The sequence below is a fragment of the Calypte anna genome, chromosome 6 (genome assembly GCF_003957555.1).
Source record: "Calypte anna isolate BGI_N300 chromosome 6, bCalAnn1_v1.p, whole genome shotgun sequence".
Taxonomy (NCBI): domain Eukaryota; kingdom Metazoa; phylum Chordata; class Aves; order Apodiformes; family Trochilidae; genus Calypte; species Calypte anna.
The window spans coordinates 9,180,734-9,200,620 of NC_044252.1; the positions used below are offsets into that span (position 1 = coordinate 9,180,734).

General features: G+C 40.1%; 1 protein-coding gene across 1 annotated transcript in view; it reads left to right on the forward strand.

Annotated features, from left to right (window-relative positions):
• Window positions 1–2,028: 2,028 nt before the first annotated feature.
• The window catches only part of PHYHIPL (phytanoyl-CoA 2-hydroxylase interacting protein like), a 34,678-nt gene continuing 16,819 nt past the window's right edge, over window positions 2,029–19,887 (forward strand). Inside the window, exon 1 of the mRNA XM_008502161.2 lies at window positions 2,029–2,134. Within this exon, the coding sequence (XP_008500383.2) occupies window positions 2,029–2,134 (106 nt within the window). The remainder of the gene's footprint in view (window positions 2,135–19,887) is intronic.

Sequence of the window (19,887 nt, forward strand, 5' to 3'; positions counted from 1 at the left end):
CTACGTTTGACCTCATTCTGTCTGTGCATTCATTCATATATTCCTCTTCCCACCTCCTCATTGACTCACTCTATCTCCCTGTTTGTTACTGCTTCCTTTTAATTTTCTCTTCCTTCAAGTTTCCTTCCCACTTATTTCATTTCTCCTCTGCCTGACCCCCCTGTGCACATTTTCCTTTGCAGTGAAAAAACATCAGAGAGACAGAGGAAAAAAAAATAGATGAGAGAGGAAGGGAGGGGGCGAAGAGGAGACAGTGCAGAAAGGGTGCTCAGTGTTGCACTTTCTCCCCAAGCTGCACTACAGATCTTTGAAGGTGCTGTAGGAGTCTGGATTCCGAAAAGCTGTTCCTTTCTCCCAGGCAGCAGCAGCTGGCAGTGGCTTTGTGAAAAGGTGATGCCAGAGCTCATTTCCCCAGATTAGTGTCCCTAGAAGCCATCATAAAGTCTCAAATAATCCCAAACTCCAGCTGGCAGCCACTCCTGACTGACAAACATCTGGCTCTGTGTGGACCTTGCTATTGTGCCAGATCAGCAGGGACACAGTAGGAGGCTGGATGGTTCCTGGACATCCAAAATGGGAAACTAGAACCTCAGGAGTACCTTAGACTTGCTGGCATGCAATATTCACCAAAATACATCACAGCAGGCTTGCTGTGGGTAGGGCAGTGTTTGGTGAGATGGTGTTTCTCAAAGCATGTGTCTTGAACTGCCAAATGTTGCCAATTTTGGTTTAGTGAAACAACAAAGAGGTGCCAGCGATGCTCATTGTGATGGGCAGTAGGAAATGTGCTGAACTTTACCTGTAGACTGGGATCCCATCCAAGCACGATGGACTTGATCCCAAAGTCAATCCATAAACTGGAGAAAGCCCTGTACCCCCACATCTCTTGAGGCCCTTCATCTTCCAGTTTGCAGACCTGGTGAGGAGGGAGCCAAGCTCTCAGACCCACAGTGCTGCACAGATTTTAATTTCTTCTCCTATTGCTCTTTATTTAAATTTTCTCCATTTCTGGCCCCGTTCCTTTTCCTGAAGCTGTTAACTGAGGTGGAACTGCTTCTCCCCGAGGAAAAAAAAAATCTTTTCACAAAAGATCAGTAGAAATAGCAGCAATACACTGCAGGTTATATTTCTCCTCACCACAATAGGAGCAGGAGGGAAGCGTGCAGGGCAGATAGCCAGGAACGCCACATTCTTGTAACCTGTCCTGCCATCTACAGCTTCCTGCTTTTCTGGTTTTATCATTTAGCACCGGATTGTATTTCTTCAAATTCTTGCATAATTGAAGCAGCAAAACGAATGCACGCAGCCCTTGCGCTTTAGTGTGATTTCTGTACAGCGGCCGTGGTGTGCTGCGTGCTCGGGGGAGGGGAATCAATACCGGTGAAGCTGTTGAGGTTTAGGCGTTGATGCGACTTCCCTCAGGCCGAAGTAACACCACGAGCGGGGCCAAGGGTGTCCCTGTGCCCGAAGCCCACGGCGGCTGCTGGCAGTGACTGGCAGTCCACCTCCTCCAGCCACCTCCGGTGCCCCCGGGCAGGCAGCAGACCCCGGCCTGGCCCTCTGGGGCACCTCCCGCCGGACGTTACTAATGGCCGGCCGAGGGGCTGCGGGGTGCGAGGGGCAGCGCGGCGGCGGGGAAGCGACGGGCCAGGTGGCCGGCGGGGCCGGGGAACGGAGAGGTCAGGCGGCCTGTGGAGGGCAGCGGGGAGAGCGACGGAGCGCGGCGCCGCTCCTCTCCGCCGTTACATAAGGAGGGATGGGGGAGGGGAGGAGGCCCAGCCGCCGTTTAGAGGCGGCGGCGGCCCCTTTAAACGCGGAGCTCGGGTGCGATGAGGGCGCCTCTCTGCTGCCCCCTCCCCGCCTCACTGCAGTGACAGATCCGCTCCCCGCCCGCCTCCGCCGAGCCCAGCCGAGCCGGGCGGCTCCGGGAAGCGCTGCCGCGCGGCTCTGCACAGCCCATCCGCTCGCCACGGAGCCGGACAGGCCCAGCCCCCGGCCGAGCGACAGCAGCGAGCGGCGAGGGGCGCGATGGAGGTTCCGCGCCTGGCGCACACCATGAGCAGCCCCACTAGCCCCTGCGAAGAGGTGATCAAGAACCTGAGCCTGGAAGCAATTCAGCTCTGCGATAGGGACGGTAAGTCCGGGATCCACACGGCTAAATCCCCGCAGACGCAAGATGCTGCTGTCCCCATGGATGCTAATGCAAATTAATCCCCTTGGCGTATGGTCCTTTGTTATCCCCCATGTATTTGTAGGTGCAAGTGTTCCCCACCCCTCTCGCCGCCGCTGCCGCCACCCTCCTGCCATTGAGAACAAAAGAAAAAAAGAGAAGGTTGCACCTTGCTGGAGGGAAGGGAGGGAGACCCGCCGCTCCCTAAGCCATCCCTTGCGTTGCAATGCGTTCACCCCTGGGCGAGCCTGCTGCACAACCCTGCCCCTGCCAGGAATGGACGCCGGGGTTTATTCCAGGAGAGGCAATAAGGAGAACTAGAGCAGGCGCTGCAGGGTCTGGATCTAGGGATGGGGTAGCCACCCCGGTGGGTTTTTTTGTTACCTGCGATCTCCAAAGTCTTTTGTATTGCAGAGCAGCTCCTGTGCTTAAAATGCACAGGCGAATCTGCTGGCTGACGTCGGCTAGAGGAGAAACTTGTTGCCAGTCGCTTGTGCCAGCGATGAGACGGGCAGCGGAACAACACCGAGGCTCAGGGCAGGCGGCGGGGCCGATGGTTCAGCACCGCGGACAGCAGCGCGCCCCCGGCGGGCACCCGTGTGCCGGACCGGGCTGTGCCGGGCCGGGCTGGGCTGTGCCGGGCCGGGCTCTGCTGGGTCGAGCCGGGCCCTGCTCTGCCGTGCCGAGCGGCCGCACCACCAAGGGAGACCGCAGTGCCCTGGAGGCAGCGGCAGTCCCTCCTGGGGAAGGCACAGCTAGAGCATCGAACAGGAGAAGTTTGCTTTCCAAGTGCAGATGAGATTATCTGGGTTGAAGGAACGGAATAAATGTAAGGTGGTGATGAGGGACAGCCAAAACATGTGCTCGAAACAACACTGAAAGCTGGTAGAAGAGAGTAATACCGTTTGTATACAACCATGATGGACAAAACTGAGCATAGGAATTAGTAGTGAAAAAACAAAAAGAATTTTTTTTTTTTTTTTTTTTGGTAACATATGAGCATATAATGAGCATATAATTTGTGCTCAGATAACCATATAACCAAATCTTCTCATTTGACATTGAATTATCTAAAACAGTTCCTCATTTTTTTAATGTAAAATGTGCTTTGGTTGTGGAATTTCTGTTATCTGGTAAATATACCAAGGACTGGAGATACTGTATCTGTGAATGGTACAGTTGAATTAAAGAAATTGTTTCCTTGTGTGTGTAATTTTGGAGCATAACTGCTATAGGTGATGCTTATAGAAACAATCAGCCCAGCATTTTCAGGTGTTTTTTTTTTTTAATAAATTAGTCATAATTAAATTTTCCTTTTTTTTTTTTTCTTTATTCAGGCACATTTAAGATTTTATATGCTGAATTTTTGTAAGCCATTTTTTGTTGTTCTTGAAATAGTCTTTTCAGCATTTTTTTTTATAGTTGCACTGAAAATTCTTTGAATTTTTTTAATGTTATAATTAAGATGCAATATACACTTCCATTCATTCATTCATTCATGCCTAACTCACTGCCTAGAGAAACTGACCTATGTTTATAGTAGTGGTCCTTAGACTGTTATTTTGTTAAGACTTACTAATGTATATCTCTTTTTATTAATATTAGACATGAATGAAAATAGATAAATTACGCAATACTTCATATTTGTCTCCCCCAAGTAATTGTAGTGAATTACTCCATGTTAAGAACATAAAACACCATTTGGCTCAATATACTGTAGTGAAGGACAGCCCCTTTTCTATGGAATAGTGTCATAGAGGAAAGCAAATGAAAAAAAAATTAAAATTTAATTCTGGTTTAATAGGCTTCACTGGAAGCAAGAACTTTCCTGTAGATTTCTGGCTTTACAAATTAACCATACAGGGTCAGCTGTCCCTATATTACATGGCTGAGTTTCTGAAGGAGGTCCCTATACTGAGCATGTAAAATATGCAGCTCGGTGCCTAATTTGGCTCAAGACTACACTGGATCATACTTCAGTGTTCCCTACAGGTGGTACTTGTATATCAGAAAGCTTGTTTTAATGGGGATGTAAAAGAAAGCAAAGGTTAGGGCATTTATCTTTTAGATAAATATGCAACCCATTTAGTTCCCTAATTGTGTACGTGGACTCTGTTACAGCATGTATATTATAAATATTTATGGTTTATTTTAGGGTGTCTGTTGTAAAAGATGTAGTTCTTAAAGCGTTGTGTTGATATCACCGAGGTTAACCCAAGTTTTGTGATAAGTATCAGTAAATTACATGTAGTGAATTAAAACCAGGCTAGATTCTCATATTTTGAAAATGTCCTTGATTTCTAAGCTGTAGTAAATGCAAAGGCAACCAACTGAATGATAATGTTACAAATCCAACTATGATAAATTCTGAAGCACAGTTTGAAGTTGCAGACAATGCTGCCATATAAACATAAAGAATAATGGAATATTTATACAGTAATGAAATATTTTTTCTTGTATTCTAAGAGGGAGGAATTAATATTGAAGCATTTCATGTTAGAAAAGCTGGGTTATAACTCCATGGCAGTGGATTGAGGAGCCAGAAATCCAGGAATGGGAGTGAGCAATTAATAGTATTACAAAAATTGATATATTTTTAGATTTTTTTCAGGTTTTTTTTCAGTGTTGTTTTTACAAGAATCGTCATCTCTCTTAATGAAACAAGATCATTCAGAAAACAAATTGATGCCTTTTTGATATTTTTTTTTAAACAAAAACACCTGGCAATATTTAGTTTAAAATGAATGAAACAGTAAACATCCAATTATCAGGTTTTTTTTTCCATCATTCCCTGCTGCATACAAATGCATCTTGTATTTTTGTTTATTATTATTTTAGGTGGATGAGGAAAGAGATGTTAAATTGGCAAATTTAAGTAACCATCTTTTTTTTTTTTTTTCCTAATTAGTAACCATCTTTTAACTTCTTTGTGTCTCAACACAGGTGCATGTCCTGTGTTTTCTTATTTATTTCTTATTTATTATTAAATGCTGAATTTATTGGAGCATTCTGAAAGCTATTTCTAGTGTTTGTATATTAGTCTGTTGCAGTCTAACATGTAGTTCCCTGGAAGTCTGCTGAACTCACTTTCCGTAGAGGCAAAAATTGTATAATTTTTTATTTTTCTTCACTGTATTAAAAAACTGCAACCATATTTCTGTAACATTAGGCCAGGAAAGAGTGTTTAATCTGTACAAAAAAGTCTGGTGACCTTTCCATAAAATTTGTATTAGACCTACCTAGGGATAAGACCTTTAGTAGATGGATGCCCTATATGTCATCAGAAGGACGATCCTATGAAAATATATCTGACTTTAGAAAATCATAAGCCTTTGAAAAAACTGCTTTTCACAGACTTGGTACAAGAACAAGGTTTCTAGCAGCTGAATTTCTGGAAGCTCCACGTTGAGGTTGTGCAGCGCTCCCCCTACAGACCCTGCACTTCAGCTGCTGGAGTCCTGCCAGGGTGAGGGCAGTGATGCTCTTATCTGCTCCCTGTGCTCTTACAGTTGGCACAGGCAACTGGAAAGCAGAAGACACCTATCAAAAAGCTGAAAATAAAAAGCAGAGTAGCAAACCTGCAACAAGGATGTTGGGACTTGGAAAGTATGGATTGGGAGAGGGGCAGAAAAACTGCAAGGCACTTGGAGCTGTTATTAATAGAGACTGAAGCAGTGCTGGTCAAGACAGGGTAGAAGAGGGGAGACTTAGGAGTTGGGAATGTTTGTCAGAATAAGCTTAAATGAGAAGGCAGAAGTGGGCAAAATGATCCTGAATGGTAATAGTAGAAGATGAAGAGACAAGGGATGTAATCCAAGTTCAAGATGGGTTTCCAGGAAAGTAAAAGTGAGAAAATAGAGGGGGGGCTTGTTCACCCAGATGAGATGAATTGGATGAATGAGGATGGAATGAGAACTGGAAACTTGTGATGGGTAAACCTGGAGACCTGGCTGCAAGGAGGGGAAAAAAGTACAAGGATCTGGAGGAGGGAGCTGGGCAGTTTGGACCACAGAGGTTAGGAGTAAAGGAATGAAACTAGGTCTTGCTTAGCAAAGAGAACAGGACAGAAAAGGCAGCCTCAGGAATGAAAAACAGGAGTTTTTAAGTGGCTGGGAAGTAGGGATAGGACAAGAAGCAAGTTCAAAGAATGAGGCAGAAGTGGCAATGTTTTGATGTGGCAGCTAGGAAGAGATTAATATGTATCAGCATGTGCCATCTTCCAAAGCCCCACATGAACCCAGGATGCCAATTTTCCTTGCTCAGTTGTCAGCTAAGAGGTCTAAAATACACTGGCAAAGCTTATTTTCAGGGCTCATCAATGTAAAGGACGTCCATCTGATAGAGCTGATGGTTGGCCCATTAGTACAAATGGTAACATCTGTACCTGCTGCTATGCACCTAGATGTTCCAGCTCTGCAGGTTACCCATGTGAGAATTGTTATGAAGCCACAGGTAGATTTTTTACCTTTTTTTTTTTAAGTTGAAATTTTTTTAAATTTAAGAAATTGCAGACATCTGGTAAGTTTCTAAGTTTGCAGAGTTTAAGCAGTTCAAGCTAGGAAATGGTGAAATTTTGGTCCTCTGTGCAGAAGTGGCAGGGTGTTGGGATGTTTATGTTGTGCAGTGAATACCAGGGTGCTGAATGTCACGTAAACAAGATGGGGGAAGAAAGAAAGGAGATAGAAATCTAGTTCTGACCTGGTGTCTTCCAGACCTTCTGCACAGACCTGAGCAAGACCTACCAAATTTTCAAAGGGGTTTGTCACTTTTCTAGGTGCTTGATCCTGGTGCCAGGGCTTCAACAGTACTGAGTCAACAGCTGCCACTGACTTCAGGGAGTTTGACATTGACCACAGAAAGAGCAGTGCTAAATGTTTTGAGGAAAGAGATGTTAAATTGGCAAATTTAAGTACCCATCTTTTTTTTTTTTTTTCTTTTCTTTAATTAGCAACCATCTTTTAACTTCTTTGTGTCTCAGCTTTCCATGTGTAACATGGAAGCATTATTATTGCCTCCCTTCACAGAGATGTTTTCAAAATAAAATAATGAATGTTTGTTAAGAAGCCAGACATTTTAGAAGCCTGGAAATCCCATGAGGTGCATGGAAAAACCCATGATAAAATTAATAATCTTCTCCTCAGAGCAGAATATGAATAATGTGTAGCAAATAAGTCCTGCAGCTGAACAACAGCAAATAGCTATTATAAGAAAAATCAGTTCATTATGTATGCACTGTTCATTATGTATGCACTGTTCATTCTGAATGAGTCAGAATTTATGTGGGAAAAGAAAGTATTGAACCATGCAGTTAAAGATTATATCACGGTCTAAGCAGACAAAAGGACCAATTTAAGGTTATTCACATATGCTTCTGTCTGATATTTTCTAACTATTGATAGTTAAAACTAAACAATTTCACTGGAGTGCTTTTAAAGGTGTTTTTGTTTGCTTTTTGTTTGTGGTTCTGGGGGTTTTTTTGTGTGTTTATATATTCAGATAGTGTTTGGGTATCAGGATCAGAATTGCAGCTGATGTCTTGGCCAGCTTCCACTGAATAAATCAATTTCATCACCTTCCAAACACTTGACACCATCACAATTTTTTAGTTTAATAAGCTTGTATAAAAGCATTACATCATACAAGCTAAGATGTCATTTCATGTAAACAGCTTGCATCTGTGGCTTTCCAAGTTATTTGAGCATGTGCTGTGTTTTTTATTTCTTATTTATTATTAAATGCTGAATTTATTGGAGCATTCTGAAAGCTATTTCTAGAGTTTATATATGGGAGTTTTCATGGCTATATCATATACATTTTCAATCCCTTTCAAAGAGAAGGGATAAAGTGGCATCATCCAGTCTGCATGCTTTCTTCAAACCCTTTTTTTGGCATTATGGAGCAGTATCTTTGCTGTTTCTGAAATTTTATCCTGTAAGTCTCAGAGACAGAAAATACTGAATTTCTAGGTAGACTCCCAAATGAAGGGCAACTGAGAGATTCAAATTTTGCAGTAATTCTTAGTGTTCTGAATGATTGGATTTTGGAGGTTTTTTGAACTCTGAGAGTTTCAAGCACAGGAATAAACAATTCATATTTTCATACCCAGCATAACAGAGAGATGCTCTTAACTGTGATATTTTGATAGGATATTTTGCTGGGTTTTTTCATCTACCTAACTGGAAGTTTGGAGATTTAAATTTAGTCTTTTCAAAATGCAAATTTTATGACTTTTCTAGGGTTTGAATGACAGGTTGCCCAACTAAGAAATCTATTAATTTAATAAAATTTTATCTAAACTGGCTGAACTTCAAAATAATGATTGTTTTTCTTTTTTTAAGTTTTTTTTTTTAAATTTTAGTTTTTGGCAAGCAATAATGATGTTTCAGGTAAGAGCTTAGATCCTAGTAGATCTAAGGACTAGATGATCTTTCGAGGTCCCTTCCAACCCCTAGGATTCTGTAGTACATGGCTTAAAAAGCTCTCTTGTTGCAAAGAAAAATACTTATTATGGTTTTACCTTTACATTCTTACCAGACTAAGATTTTCACATGTAATGTTCCTTATTACTAGGACACAGAAAAATACTAAATGGAGCTAAGCAACTATTCCAAAGTCTTCATAAATGACCTCTAGAATCTGTAGAATTGTGGAAGAGAAGAAAACTGAAATATTTGCTTGTGTCTTTATCTTCAGTTCACTACTGCATTTATTTTGTCCTACAATTATGCCTGTATAATCTAGATCCCAGTCTGCCCTACAGACCAGTTCAGCTTTTGCAGCAGCCTTCCAAGGTCCCTGGTCCTCGTTCTAGAATGAGCATAATTTTGATTTTGTCAGGTGAGGGCATGAAAGACCACATCACATTTTTATTTAAAGTTCTCTAGTACTTTGTCATTCGTTTTTTAATGGGTTCCGGTCAGGCATTGTTGAATTGTCTTCAAAAGCTTGCTGAAGCTTATCTTCCTGACCTTGGGTTTTCCTTCTGGGACTTCTCCACCTCATTTTCTACTTTTTTTCCTCTAAAATCTAGAAAGATCTACTTCTTTATCCATTCTTTGTAATTTCCTCCACTTGTTATTATTCATGGCCTCTATATCGCAGATTTGAAGGTCCTTGCTTTTCTGAATAACGTAGTTTTCAGTTCCCTTTGTGCTGCTGAAGTGGTGCCAGCATCTTTAACCTCAATTGAGGGAGTAATTCTTAAAAGTCCTTAGAGTCTGCGTTTGTTTTTTCAGTCCACTTGGTGCAGTGGGTATGTCTGTTGTACTGACAGCATGAATAGCTTTTTGTCCTTAATGTGATCTGTGAGGCTACATTAAATTCTGTCTGAACACAGCCTAGAATCTTCCACTGTGTTTTATTTTCTCTGGTTATAGAAATTTTAATCATTTTACTTGAAGACTTCTTTCTTCAAAAATTGACAAACATATCTGAAAAAACCAGTGCCAACATTTCCAATACATGGTACTGTAGAGGGCCAACCCTGGCTGGACACTAGGTGCCCACCAAAGCTGCTGTAGCTTTCCCCAGCTGGACAGGAGAGAGAAAATATAACAAAAAGCTCATGGGTCAAGGTGAAGAAAGGGAGAGATCACTCACCAAAAACCATCAGAGGCAAAACAGACTTGAATTGGAGAAATTAATTTAATATATTACTAAGCAAATCAGAGTAGAATAATGAGAAAAGCAAATCCCAAAAGACCTTCACCCCATCCCTCCTTTCTCTCTGGGCTCATCTTCACTCTTGCCTGCTGTGGCACAGGTGGATGGGGAATAAGGGTTGAAGTCAGTTCATCACACATTGTCTCTGCTGCTTCTTCCTTCTCAGAGGGACAGATGATCACACTCTTCCCCTGCTCCAGAGTGGGGTCCCTCCCATAGATGACAGTCATTCATGAGCTTCTCTAACTTGAGTCCTTCCCGTGAGCTGCAGCTCTTCACAAACTGCTACAGTGTGGGTTACCTATGGGGTGCAGTCCTTCAGAAACAGATCATTCCAGCATGGGTCCCACATGGGGTCAAGTCCTGCCAGCAAACCTACTTCAATTTGGGCTTCCCATGGGCTCAGGACTTTTTTCAAGCATCCACCTGCTCCACCATTGTGTCCTTTATGGGCTACATGTGGATATCTGCTCCACCATTAAACTCCATGTGCTTCCCAGGAGCACCCTGCCTCACCATGGTCTTCACCATAGGCTGCAGTAGAATCTCTTCTCCAGTGCCTGGAGCACCCCCCTGCTCCTTCTTCTCTACCTGGGTGTCTGCAGAGCTGTTTCTCACACTTTTTCACTTTTCTCTCTGCTGCTGTTGCAGTTGCCTTCCCTCATCTTCACTGTGTCATCCCAGAGGTGCTCCCACCACTGCTGATGGGCTTGGCCTTGGCCAGTGGCAGATCCATCTTGGAGCTGGCTGGGATTGGCTCTGTTGGGGAAGCTTCCAGCAGCTTCCCACAGAATCAACCCCCATAGCCCTCACGCTTACAAAATTTTGCCATGCAAACCCAATATAAAAGATGTCCCTGTTATAGGAAAATACAACAAAATGCAATGTTTATGATGTTGGAACTAAAGAAAGCTCTGCTCCAGTATCACTTCCTGGGGTTTGTGATACAGTGGAGCATCCTTTATTTGCTCTTCAAAATGCTTTTTTCAGCACAGAAGGTTTGGTTAGAATTTGTTGTAGTGTTCCTAGCAGGATCAGTTTTCACAGTGGTGTTTGTAGTTGAATCATTAATCAATTTTATTTTATTGTTTTCACAGACTGTTCTTGTTTTATTTATGCCTGAATGAACAAGCTGGTTTGGAATACATATTTTCAAAAGCAATTACCAGCTATACTGTGTTTGTAACCTAACAGCAGTTTCTCTGAACCCTGACAGTTCCAGGTGCTGCCCAAAAGTGGAAACCTTGCAACTAGTTAGGAGCTACTCTTACATTCCTGCAGAATGGAAGAAAGTAGTATCAGAATTGCATTCTTTCTTAGTTCCAAGTATGGGGTGACATCTGGAGTTTATTTCTCCAATATTGTTATGTCAGACACAGCTGACAGTTCTAGGAGAAGCACAGTTTGAGGAATTCCCATTTTAAGCTTTGTGTATCAACACACACTCATTAGGAGAATTTTGCAGTTTGCAGTCATTAGACACATCCCATAAATGTATTCCCTGAGCTGTACCCTTAGCTTCCACTATAATGTAAAAAAAAAAATCTGTTTTCATCAGGTGTCATATTTTTAAACTGATGTATTTTCTTAACATTGTTGTGTGTATTCTATCTTATTTCATACAGGTAGGCATCAAATTTGAAATTTCTCTCCTTAACTTTCAGTTCGTCTGGATTTAATACATCTTTAGTTTGGGGCTAGAAATACTATTTTCAAAAGATTATTCTGGGATGCATACTCAAAGTTGAAGACATATGGACTTCAAAATCAGCAGGATAAAGATGTTAAAAGGCTCTTTCACTCTTGGCCAGTCACAAGAACTGGTATACAAGTATCAGTGAAGTGATTCATGCTGTGTAATTGGTCCTTTTCATCCAGATTATGTAAAGGGAAATTATACTTGACCGTGTATAAGCTGAGAGGTAAAATTAAGAACAGAGGCATAGCAGATTGTATTTTAGTACTAAGGTGAGTCTGATGACATAAAGTAAATATTAGGCACTTACAGTTTTATGATAGAATTTATTCTAGTAGTTTAATGTAAATGCTCAGTAGTAAACGTGTTTTTCAGAGAGCTAATGTTTCTGACAAATTTCTAGCCTTTATATTTTCAGTATCATTTCAAGGCATATCTCAAATCACAGGAACTGAAAATCCCAAGCCTATCCACTCACTGAATCCACTTCTTCCCAGAGAAGTTCTATCCCTCTTGTGTGGAATATTCTGGAATATTTAGCCAGTATTCCTTATTCTCTGATGACACAGCTATGATATTACCCTTCCTGAAAGGAGTTTTGAGTTCAGTAAGACCTCATACACAATTTATTGAGACTATCTCACAACCTCTGCCCATGTGTAGAGGTTACTTTCTCTCCTCGTAGATGGAGGTATTACTATCTGTGAACTGCTTTGGAACCTCAACCCACTGATTATGTTGCTTCTGTACTTCATTCTGTTAAGGTAACATGGAGTTCTTAAATCATACTTGATTTACAGGAATATGAGTGTAACACCTTTCTTGAATATGGGAGCTTAACTTCAAGTTTTGTTATACATCAAGAAGCCAGGTGCCCCAGTGTGAGCTGTGTAGTAGAAACATGTCTGGTATTCTGTGTTTTCTTGTATCTATACAAGTGCAAGGAGAGAGTCAGAACTTGCATGTGAAAAATAAAATGTTGATTCTCATCCTTCTATTTTTTATATCCTCTAAGGCTCAGCTTTTTGTTGAGTTGCTTCCTTAAACAAACCATCAGCAAGCCACTTAGGCTGTCTGGTGAAGCTGTCAGCTGCAATGCAAGTGTACAGTGCTTGAGATGGAAGCCATACAGTGAAACTGGTGTCTTTGGTATATCTTAGTATGTACTTGGTATGTTCAGCTCACATAACTTGGACTGTGAGTTGGAAAGTGTTAGTCAGGATGCTTTTAAATGCTGCGAATCCAAAAGATGAAAAATTAATCTAAATCTGAATTATTTTAAAGACCATGTGCAAGGGAACAAGGTTGGCTTAGTGAATTTGTAATAGGTTGGGCAGCTGTTCCTCTATAGGTAATTATTCGATTTTGTCTTTCTGTGAACATGACTGATCAGTTGCTATGATCCAATGACAGATAGTCTGAAAGATAAGACTTCAGAAAACTTTGTAATGGAAATTATTTAGAGTATTCAACTAAACTGTGCTTTTCAAAAAGTAATGCCAGAACTGCTGAAGACCATCACATTCCAATGGATTTGAAACTGATGGTTTAGAATTGTTACAGGTTTCTTTTAACTTAATTACATCAAAATTTTGATTTTAGTTTTCTCCTCTTCATTAGACAATTTTCATTGGAGAATCTACATGAGAGATCTGTTACAAATGCTGTAGGGACAGAGAAATGATGAGCTGGAGTCAAGACCTATGATAAACCCACACAGTCTGTATGCTATGCTATGTCTGTATTAGGGGTGAATTCTAACAAGGTAAGAACTCTGCTTAAAGATTGTTTCTGACTACACTATTCATAGCTGTCTCTTTTTTATATTCTAGTATCTGTGAAAAGCTTGAACTCATTGTAACCTTCCAGTGGATAGGGATTATTTAACATAGTCCTCTTTCATTTCTGCATGCTTGCCTATCTCAATGGAACTAGCAGCAACCTGAATTATATATGAGTTCTCTACTCTTGCCAGAGGTTCAAAAGTTAGTATCAGTCAACCAGTGACAGATCCACACCCAAAGACCTTGACTATGTAGTGTTGCCCTAGGCAACCAGCTAAAAGTGAAAGAAAACAGAGCAATTCCAGCTCCTGCCAAAAACAGTTTCTCAAACATCCTGTGTCCTTTATTTGTCAGAATCTGAAAGTTGGATCTGCATAAAAATTAAACAAAATAGTAATACAAGTTACACAAGAGTAGAATTTCCTAAATTATTGTGAAAAAGTAGTATGTTTCAAAACATAGTTAAAAAACACCAAGTGGTGTAAAACAGAGCCAAATCATATTCTTACAAGAGATCTATGTGAAAAGCAGGCAGCAAGCACCAGTGTGCTGAAGTACAGAAATGCTCATTCATGCTGCAGACTGCCAGGGTATCCAGGGAGTTACAAAAGACCACTCATGCTGAGCACCTTCCTTTCTCAAGAAAAATGTTTAGTAAAATTGTGTCCCCAGCCTTGAGTTCTCTCCTCTACTTTTCAAGTGGTGAGTTTTGCCTTTCTTTCTGAGCTTCCCTTTGCTTGAAAGGAAAGTGGGTCTTAAATGAAAATCTTTATGTGATTGAGACACTTGCAGTTTTCAGACAAGCTGGCAGATCAAATTAAAGCTCATGTGAATACCAGGCTGACTCTCCTTGCTAGATTTGAATTTGCATGACTTAACTTGAGGTAGAGAACTCATTTTTCAGTTTGATTAAGATACAGCTGCAGTAAAAAGTACAAGTTGTTGCCAGCCAAAAGAATGAGGTAAGCAAATAAGAACGTGAAGTTCATAATGATAAACTAAAAGTAAAGTGTTTGCTTGCCTCTCATTTTTGTTTAACGATGTGTGAAAGCAAAAATCATGAAAGGCCACTCACTTCTCTAATACACAGTTAATATTAAAAGCAGTAGAAGAATAAGGCCAATGCTTTGCCCTCAGTTAACAAAGAGCATTGGAGCAATTAGGTCAGTGACCCAGAGAAGTGGAACTTGGATTGGAATCTGGCCCCGAGCAACTTGTCCAGGGTCAACACAGTCAGTGCCTTCATCTATGAGGTCTGGGTTTTTTTCTTGTTCGTCTTGGCGACACAGGCAATTCTGCAGTCGTTTGTTCCTCAGAACAGAAAAATTTCATGCCATAAAGAGCTCTAGATCCCATCCTACTCTAAGATCTTCCTCTTTAGTAATCAGGGGGGTGGGAGTCTGCTGAAGAATGTCACATCCTGTTTCCCAGCAAAACAGTGCTGAGATAACATCCTTCCAAAAATATACCACAAAAGGGGTCTGAGGTCAGTCTGAAAATGGTTAGAACTTGATAAGGATAGATTCTTGACAGGCTTCTCCTGCTAAGTGAACAAAGTACATGTGATGAATGGATCTGCTTTTATAGTAGTATTTCTGGTGTATTTATTTGTTTTCAAAATTTGGAATTCCATTTAACTTGAAGGTAGGCATTGTACACAAATTCTAGTATGTGTAACTGGCTGTTAAGCTCAATTTAATTTTTAAATGATACGTAAGTTAAGCTAGAAGATGGTTTAGAGCTTTTTACAGTCATTATTATGTTATTTCGCTTTCACCAGCTGAGAAATTATCATTTTAACTAAAATTTGTTTTTAAAATGCATCTTGCAGTCAACACATGCTGAAAACATCTACTTACCACCTATGTACAATAGGCTTGGGGATGTTGAACAAAATTAGGAGTAAACACTGTGGTGGCTTCAGCATTTGTGGTCTATTTTAATGTCCTCTATTTTCAAGAAGGTAAAACTGCATTAGCCCAGCTCTGGTGGTCAGGGGCATGAAAACCAACAGCGTGGCAGTACAAGCTGTAGTGCAGTTGTAGCTGGTTTTGCCATACTGAATTTCTCATGCCACAGAATGTTCCAGAGAAGCTTGTTTTGTTTCAACATGCAAAAAAAGAACCAAACATCTTTAATATAAGCAGCCTAAGAGAGCTTCTGTGAAAACCGTGTGTCGGTATAAATTTTTTTGATATATGAGTCAGCAGGAAGGGTGAGGAGCAAGATGCTGGTATTTACACTCTATCTCAGCTTACCTGGTCTATTCAGTTTACTTGTTTTGATATCCCTGGATCCCACCACATCTCTTCAGCTCTCAACTACAAAGATTTGGTCGGTCCTTAGAACATGGTAGGATCAGCAGATCTGTGTATCTTAGATAAGGTGAAAAGAAGGCATGATGGCATGACAATTTAATCTTCCAGGCTAGGTGATTTTTCAGTGCATTACATTCTCCCAGTCCTTAGCAAAGATATGTGTACCCACTTGATTATTCACAGTTTTCCAGTGACCTATTTTTATCTCTTAAAGAAATTCCCTTTTTTTTTTTTTTTTTTTTGTAATTTCCCCTTATAATTGTTAACACAGTGAAAATTAAATTTTGTGTGCTCATGTGTGCTAAGCATTTTACCAAGTTAACACTCCTCAATTTATGTGTTGAAATAATGTGAAAAGGAAGAAGGAAAAATTGAGTAATAGGGACCCAATCTTGTGGAACACTAACTACTTTATAGAAGCATAGAGGCATCCAGTTTTCATAAAAACTTTCTTCCAAAAAATATCTACAGGGAGTAAGGGAAACTCTTAAAAAGGTGAATTGTATCTCAGTAGAGATTTGCATCTATTCCCATGTTAGAACTCAGTTTATCAGAAAGTCTTGGTTTCTTGCCCTTACTGACATTCCAAAAATGTGATTTAATTTTAAATGAGTAAAGTATAAATACTAAATCCTTCCAGGACATCAGGATACCCTATAAGAATTTAATTGTAATGAAGGAATAATGTCAGCATTGCCATATTAGCCATTGTACAAGGTGTTGTTTATCAGATTTTGTCAGGTTTTGTCCTATGCTTTGAGTATGCAAAACTCTTGTGCCTCTACAGTTCACTTTCAGACATAAGTATTCAATTGTTAGGTATTTGCAGTCAGGTTTTCAGAAGGCCTCAAGTAAGCCAGGTTAAATCCCATTGGTTTCAATAAGACTTTTAAAAATCATTTAGGTACTCCTGAAGATGTTACCCAACGTTACTTAAATTTTTGCTTCATATCAGGGTGGTTCAGAAATTAATCAAAAGATTAATTTGCACCGAATTAGAACAACTGCCTCATAACAACAGAGGAGAATTCACAGTGATATATCTGAATTGTCTTTATAGTAATAAAAATGAGGAAACAAGTATTTTGATACTTATTAATTGTATCATTAATTTACTAATTTTAATGTATAACTAATTAAATTAGTTTTTTAATAATTAAGGTATAATTACAGTTAGCAAGCTATAAACTCATTCACATTCAAGCCTGAATTGTCCTGAGATGTTTGATCCAATTAATGCTTTCAGAAAAAATGTTGTGGGGATAAGTGAAAAATGGAAGTATTTGACACAGAAATTCAAAGAAATTATTCTTGAAAAGTTTTTTCCTGTCAAAGGATCAGTCCAGAGGGCATTTCTGAATCAGTGAGATATAAAATTCTTTGCTATGTGAGAGTTGAATGTAAGTACTCAGATTGTCCAATTTAGGAAACTGCCTTTCTTCATTGACCAGAAAGTGAGCCAAGGAGGCCAACCTCCTGAGGCCAATGCTTGTCTTTTTTAGTATTTTCTGTCATAACATAGTGAGAGTATTAGTGGTTCCCACTGTAGGGCCTCATATCAGTATTCCACATGAACATCGTTGCAAGTCTTATGTATAAAATATTTTGTACAACAGCCTTTGCTTTTGAATTAGAGGTTGCATCTTTTGTACAAAATCCATTACAGGTGTTAATATACAGAAATCTGTGTCTCGTGGCAGGAATGGTTGTCCCTACTTTTTCCTTGTTACTGTATTTACTGTTATTTTTAAGAAGAAAATAAATATTTTATTAACTTTTAACTTTGAAGGAGTGCATATGGCCCAATAGTTCTACCCTTGAGAATTTTGTTTCTAAGCCAAAATTAATATTCTACAGAAATATTATAATGGGACTACTTCATTTTTGCTTACTAATTAGAGTAACCCTTGCTGTACAGATACACTTTATCTCCTGTTTAGCTTAATGTTGCATTCAGTAATCACTGAGAGAGTGCTTGATTTGTAAACCAAAGTCCTCCAGTTCTCAGAGCATAATTGCATTCCAAAATATGGCAGTATAACTCTTTATTTGTTACTACTAGCTGTCAGATTTTCCACATTTGCATTGTGTATTCCCAGTATTAGTAGAAAACACACAGATGAGCATCTCAGTTACTAGTCAAGGGAACAGCAAACCTTCAATACTGTGCTGAATATTTTCTTTCCTCATAAACTATCCTTCACCTCCTGTCAGGGAGCAGCCAAATCAACAAGGTTTCAGTCCTGTAGTTGACAACAGGCAGTGAAAAATGCTGCTTTGGAGAGAGCAAGGCACTGCTCGGTGGGAACTAAACCTGCCCATTTGTTGCTGTCAGTGTCAGGACTGAGATATTGGTCTGCTCCTGGTTTGAATCATGGGACCACTTGTAGAGTACATTTGTTCTCCATGTGAGATGGAGGAAGAATTGAGTCCTTTCTGAGATAAAGTCTGTGGTACAGAAACTAGACAATCTGGAGGTTGCTCTGTACTTAATATATGCAGTGTTTTGGGGTACCCTCTGCTGGAGATGGCTTTACTCAAGGCACAGTCCAGCTTTATTCTCTTTGTTTTGCAATGTGAAATATTTCTGCCAAGTCAGTGGTGTAGGTTGGTTGGAAAGGGCCAAATTAAGCCTTTTATTAAAACCAAATAACAAGAGAATCTGAATGTTTATTTCAAAAACACTCAGTGCGTATATATATACTTATTATAAATAAGTAATACTTTATTTTTTAAATTATTTCTTTAATTTTTTGACAGAGTGCATGTTGTCTTACTAGGAAACGCACAACAGTAGTATCAGGCATGGGTAGGAAATGAGGAGAAGATTTAGGGGGGATTTACAGGATTATAGCACCAGGCATTCTCTATTTAATATAGGAACTGGTTTTACAAGGTTACTCAACTAGAAAATATTCTTAAATATGCTTATATAAATATAAAAATCTGTATTGGGAGTTAGTTTACCAGGATTCTTGGAGAGGGGAGAAGAGAGGGGCTTTTAAGAGTCTGAGACTATCTACTCCCTTTTTTTGTACATGAAAAGAAGCATGAAAAATACTACTTACAGAGTTATGGATATCAAGTTGAACTTTGGAATTGTATAGCCATCCTGGAGAAATGTTGCTTATATGGCCTAATAAATAACAGCCTTGACATAAGAATTTGATAAATGTTGTTGTCTTTGTATTTTTCTCTGTGTTATTTCCTTGTTTCTCCTGAAGAAAGTGCTGCAGTGAACATAGGAATTCTTGATATTCAGGTTAATTATTTGCTCGGTAGGGATAAATTACAACTACAATTTACAATTCTGTAAAACAGTTTTACATAGTTAGCAGTTGGACAGGGACTCATTCATCCCAGAGCTCAGGAGAAAAACATTATATTTTGTTTCTGCTTTGTTGATTTTAACATGTGCAACTTATATAAATTATCCTGGCACTTTGCTGTCATTTTTGGTTATAAAGTGTCACGGTTTAACACTGGCCTGGCAATAAAACCGAGTAACAGATGCTCTCTATTAATCTCTCTCTCCTCCCTGATTAAGAAAGGAGAGAGAATAAGGGAGAGAGACTTATGGGTTGGAAACTAAACTACACAGCTCTAATGAAACAGTAATGATAAATAGGAAAAATTACTAAATATATACAAATATACAGGAAAATTGATACCACATTCCTCTCCCCTTTCCCCCAATAACTCTCACGTCACCACCGAGGCTGCAGGGCAGCCCTGGGAAAGTCCAGGCTGGACTCCTGGAGTCGGCAGCAGTTGGGATCAGGAGGCAGGAACACACAGATATGGGCTGGCACGGATCAGGACCACAGGCAGAGGAACGGATGGAATCCTCCCAGGATGCTGAAACAAACAGGGAACAAGCGAAGAAGGGGGAGCAGGAAAGGCAGGAAGGGTAGGAAAAAGGTTTGACCTTCGTGATGCCTCAAATTAATACTGAGTATAACATGGATGGGATGGAATACTCTGGTCAATTTTGGCATCTATTTTATCTGTTCCTCCCCAAAGGAGGGCTGCAGATGGGACCTCCTTACTCCTTCTGGAGAGTAAAATGTTTTTCAGAGCTGAGCAGTGTCCTTGGCTCTGCACACCAGTATGTGGTTTTAACTATAAACATCAAGTGTTATCAGTCCTAGAAGCACACACTGTCTGAGAAACTTGCTATTTATTTCAGCAAGTGCAACTACTTATAAGAGACTTAGCTGAAAGCAAAAGTACAAGACAGAAAATCACCTTTATCCT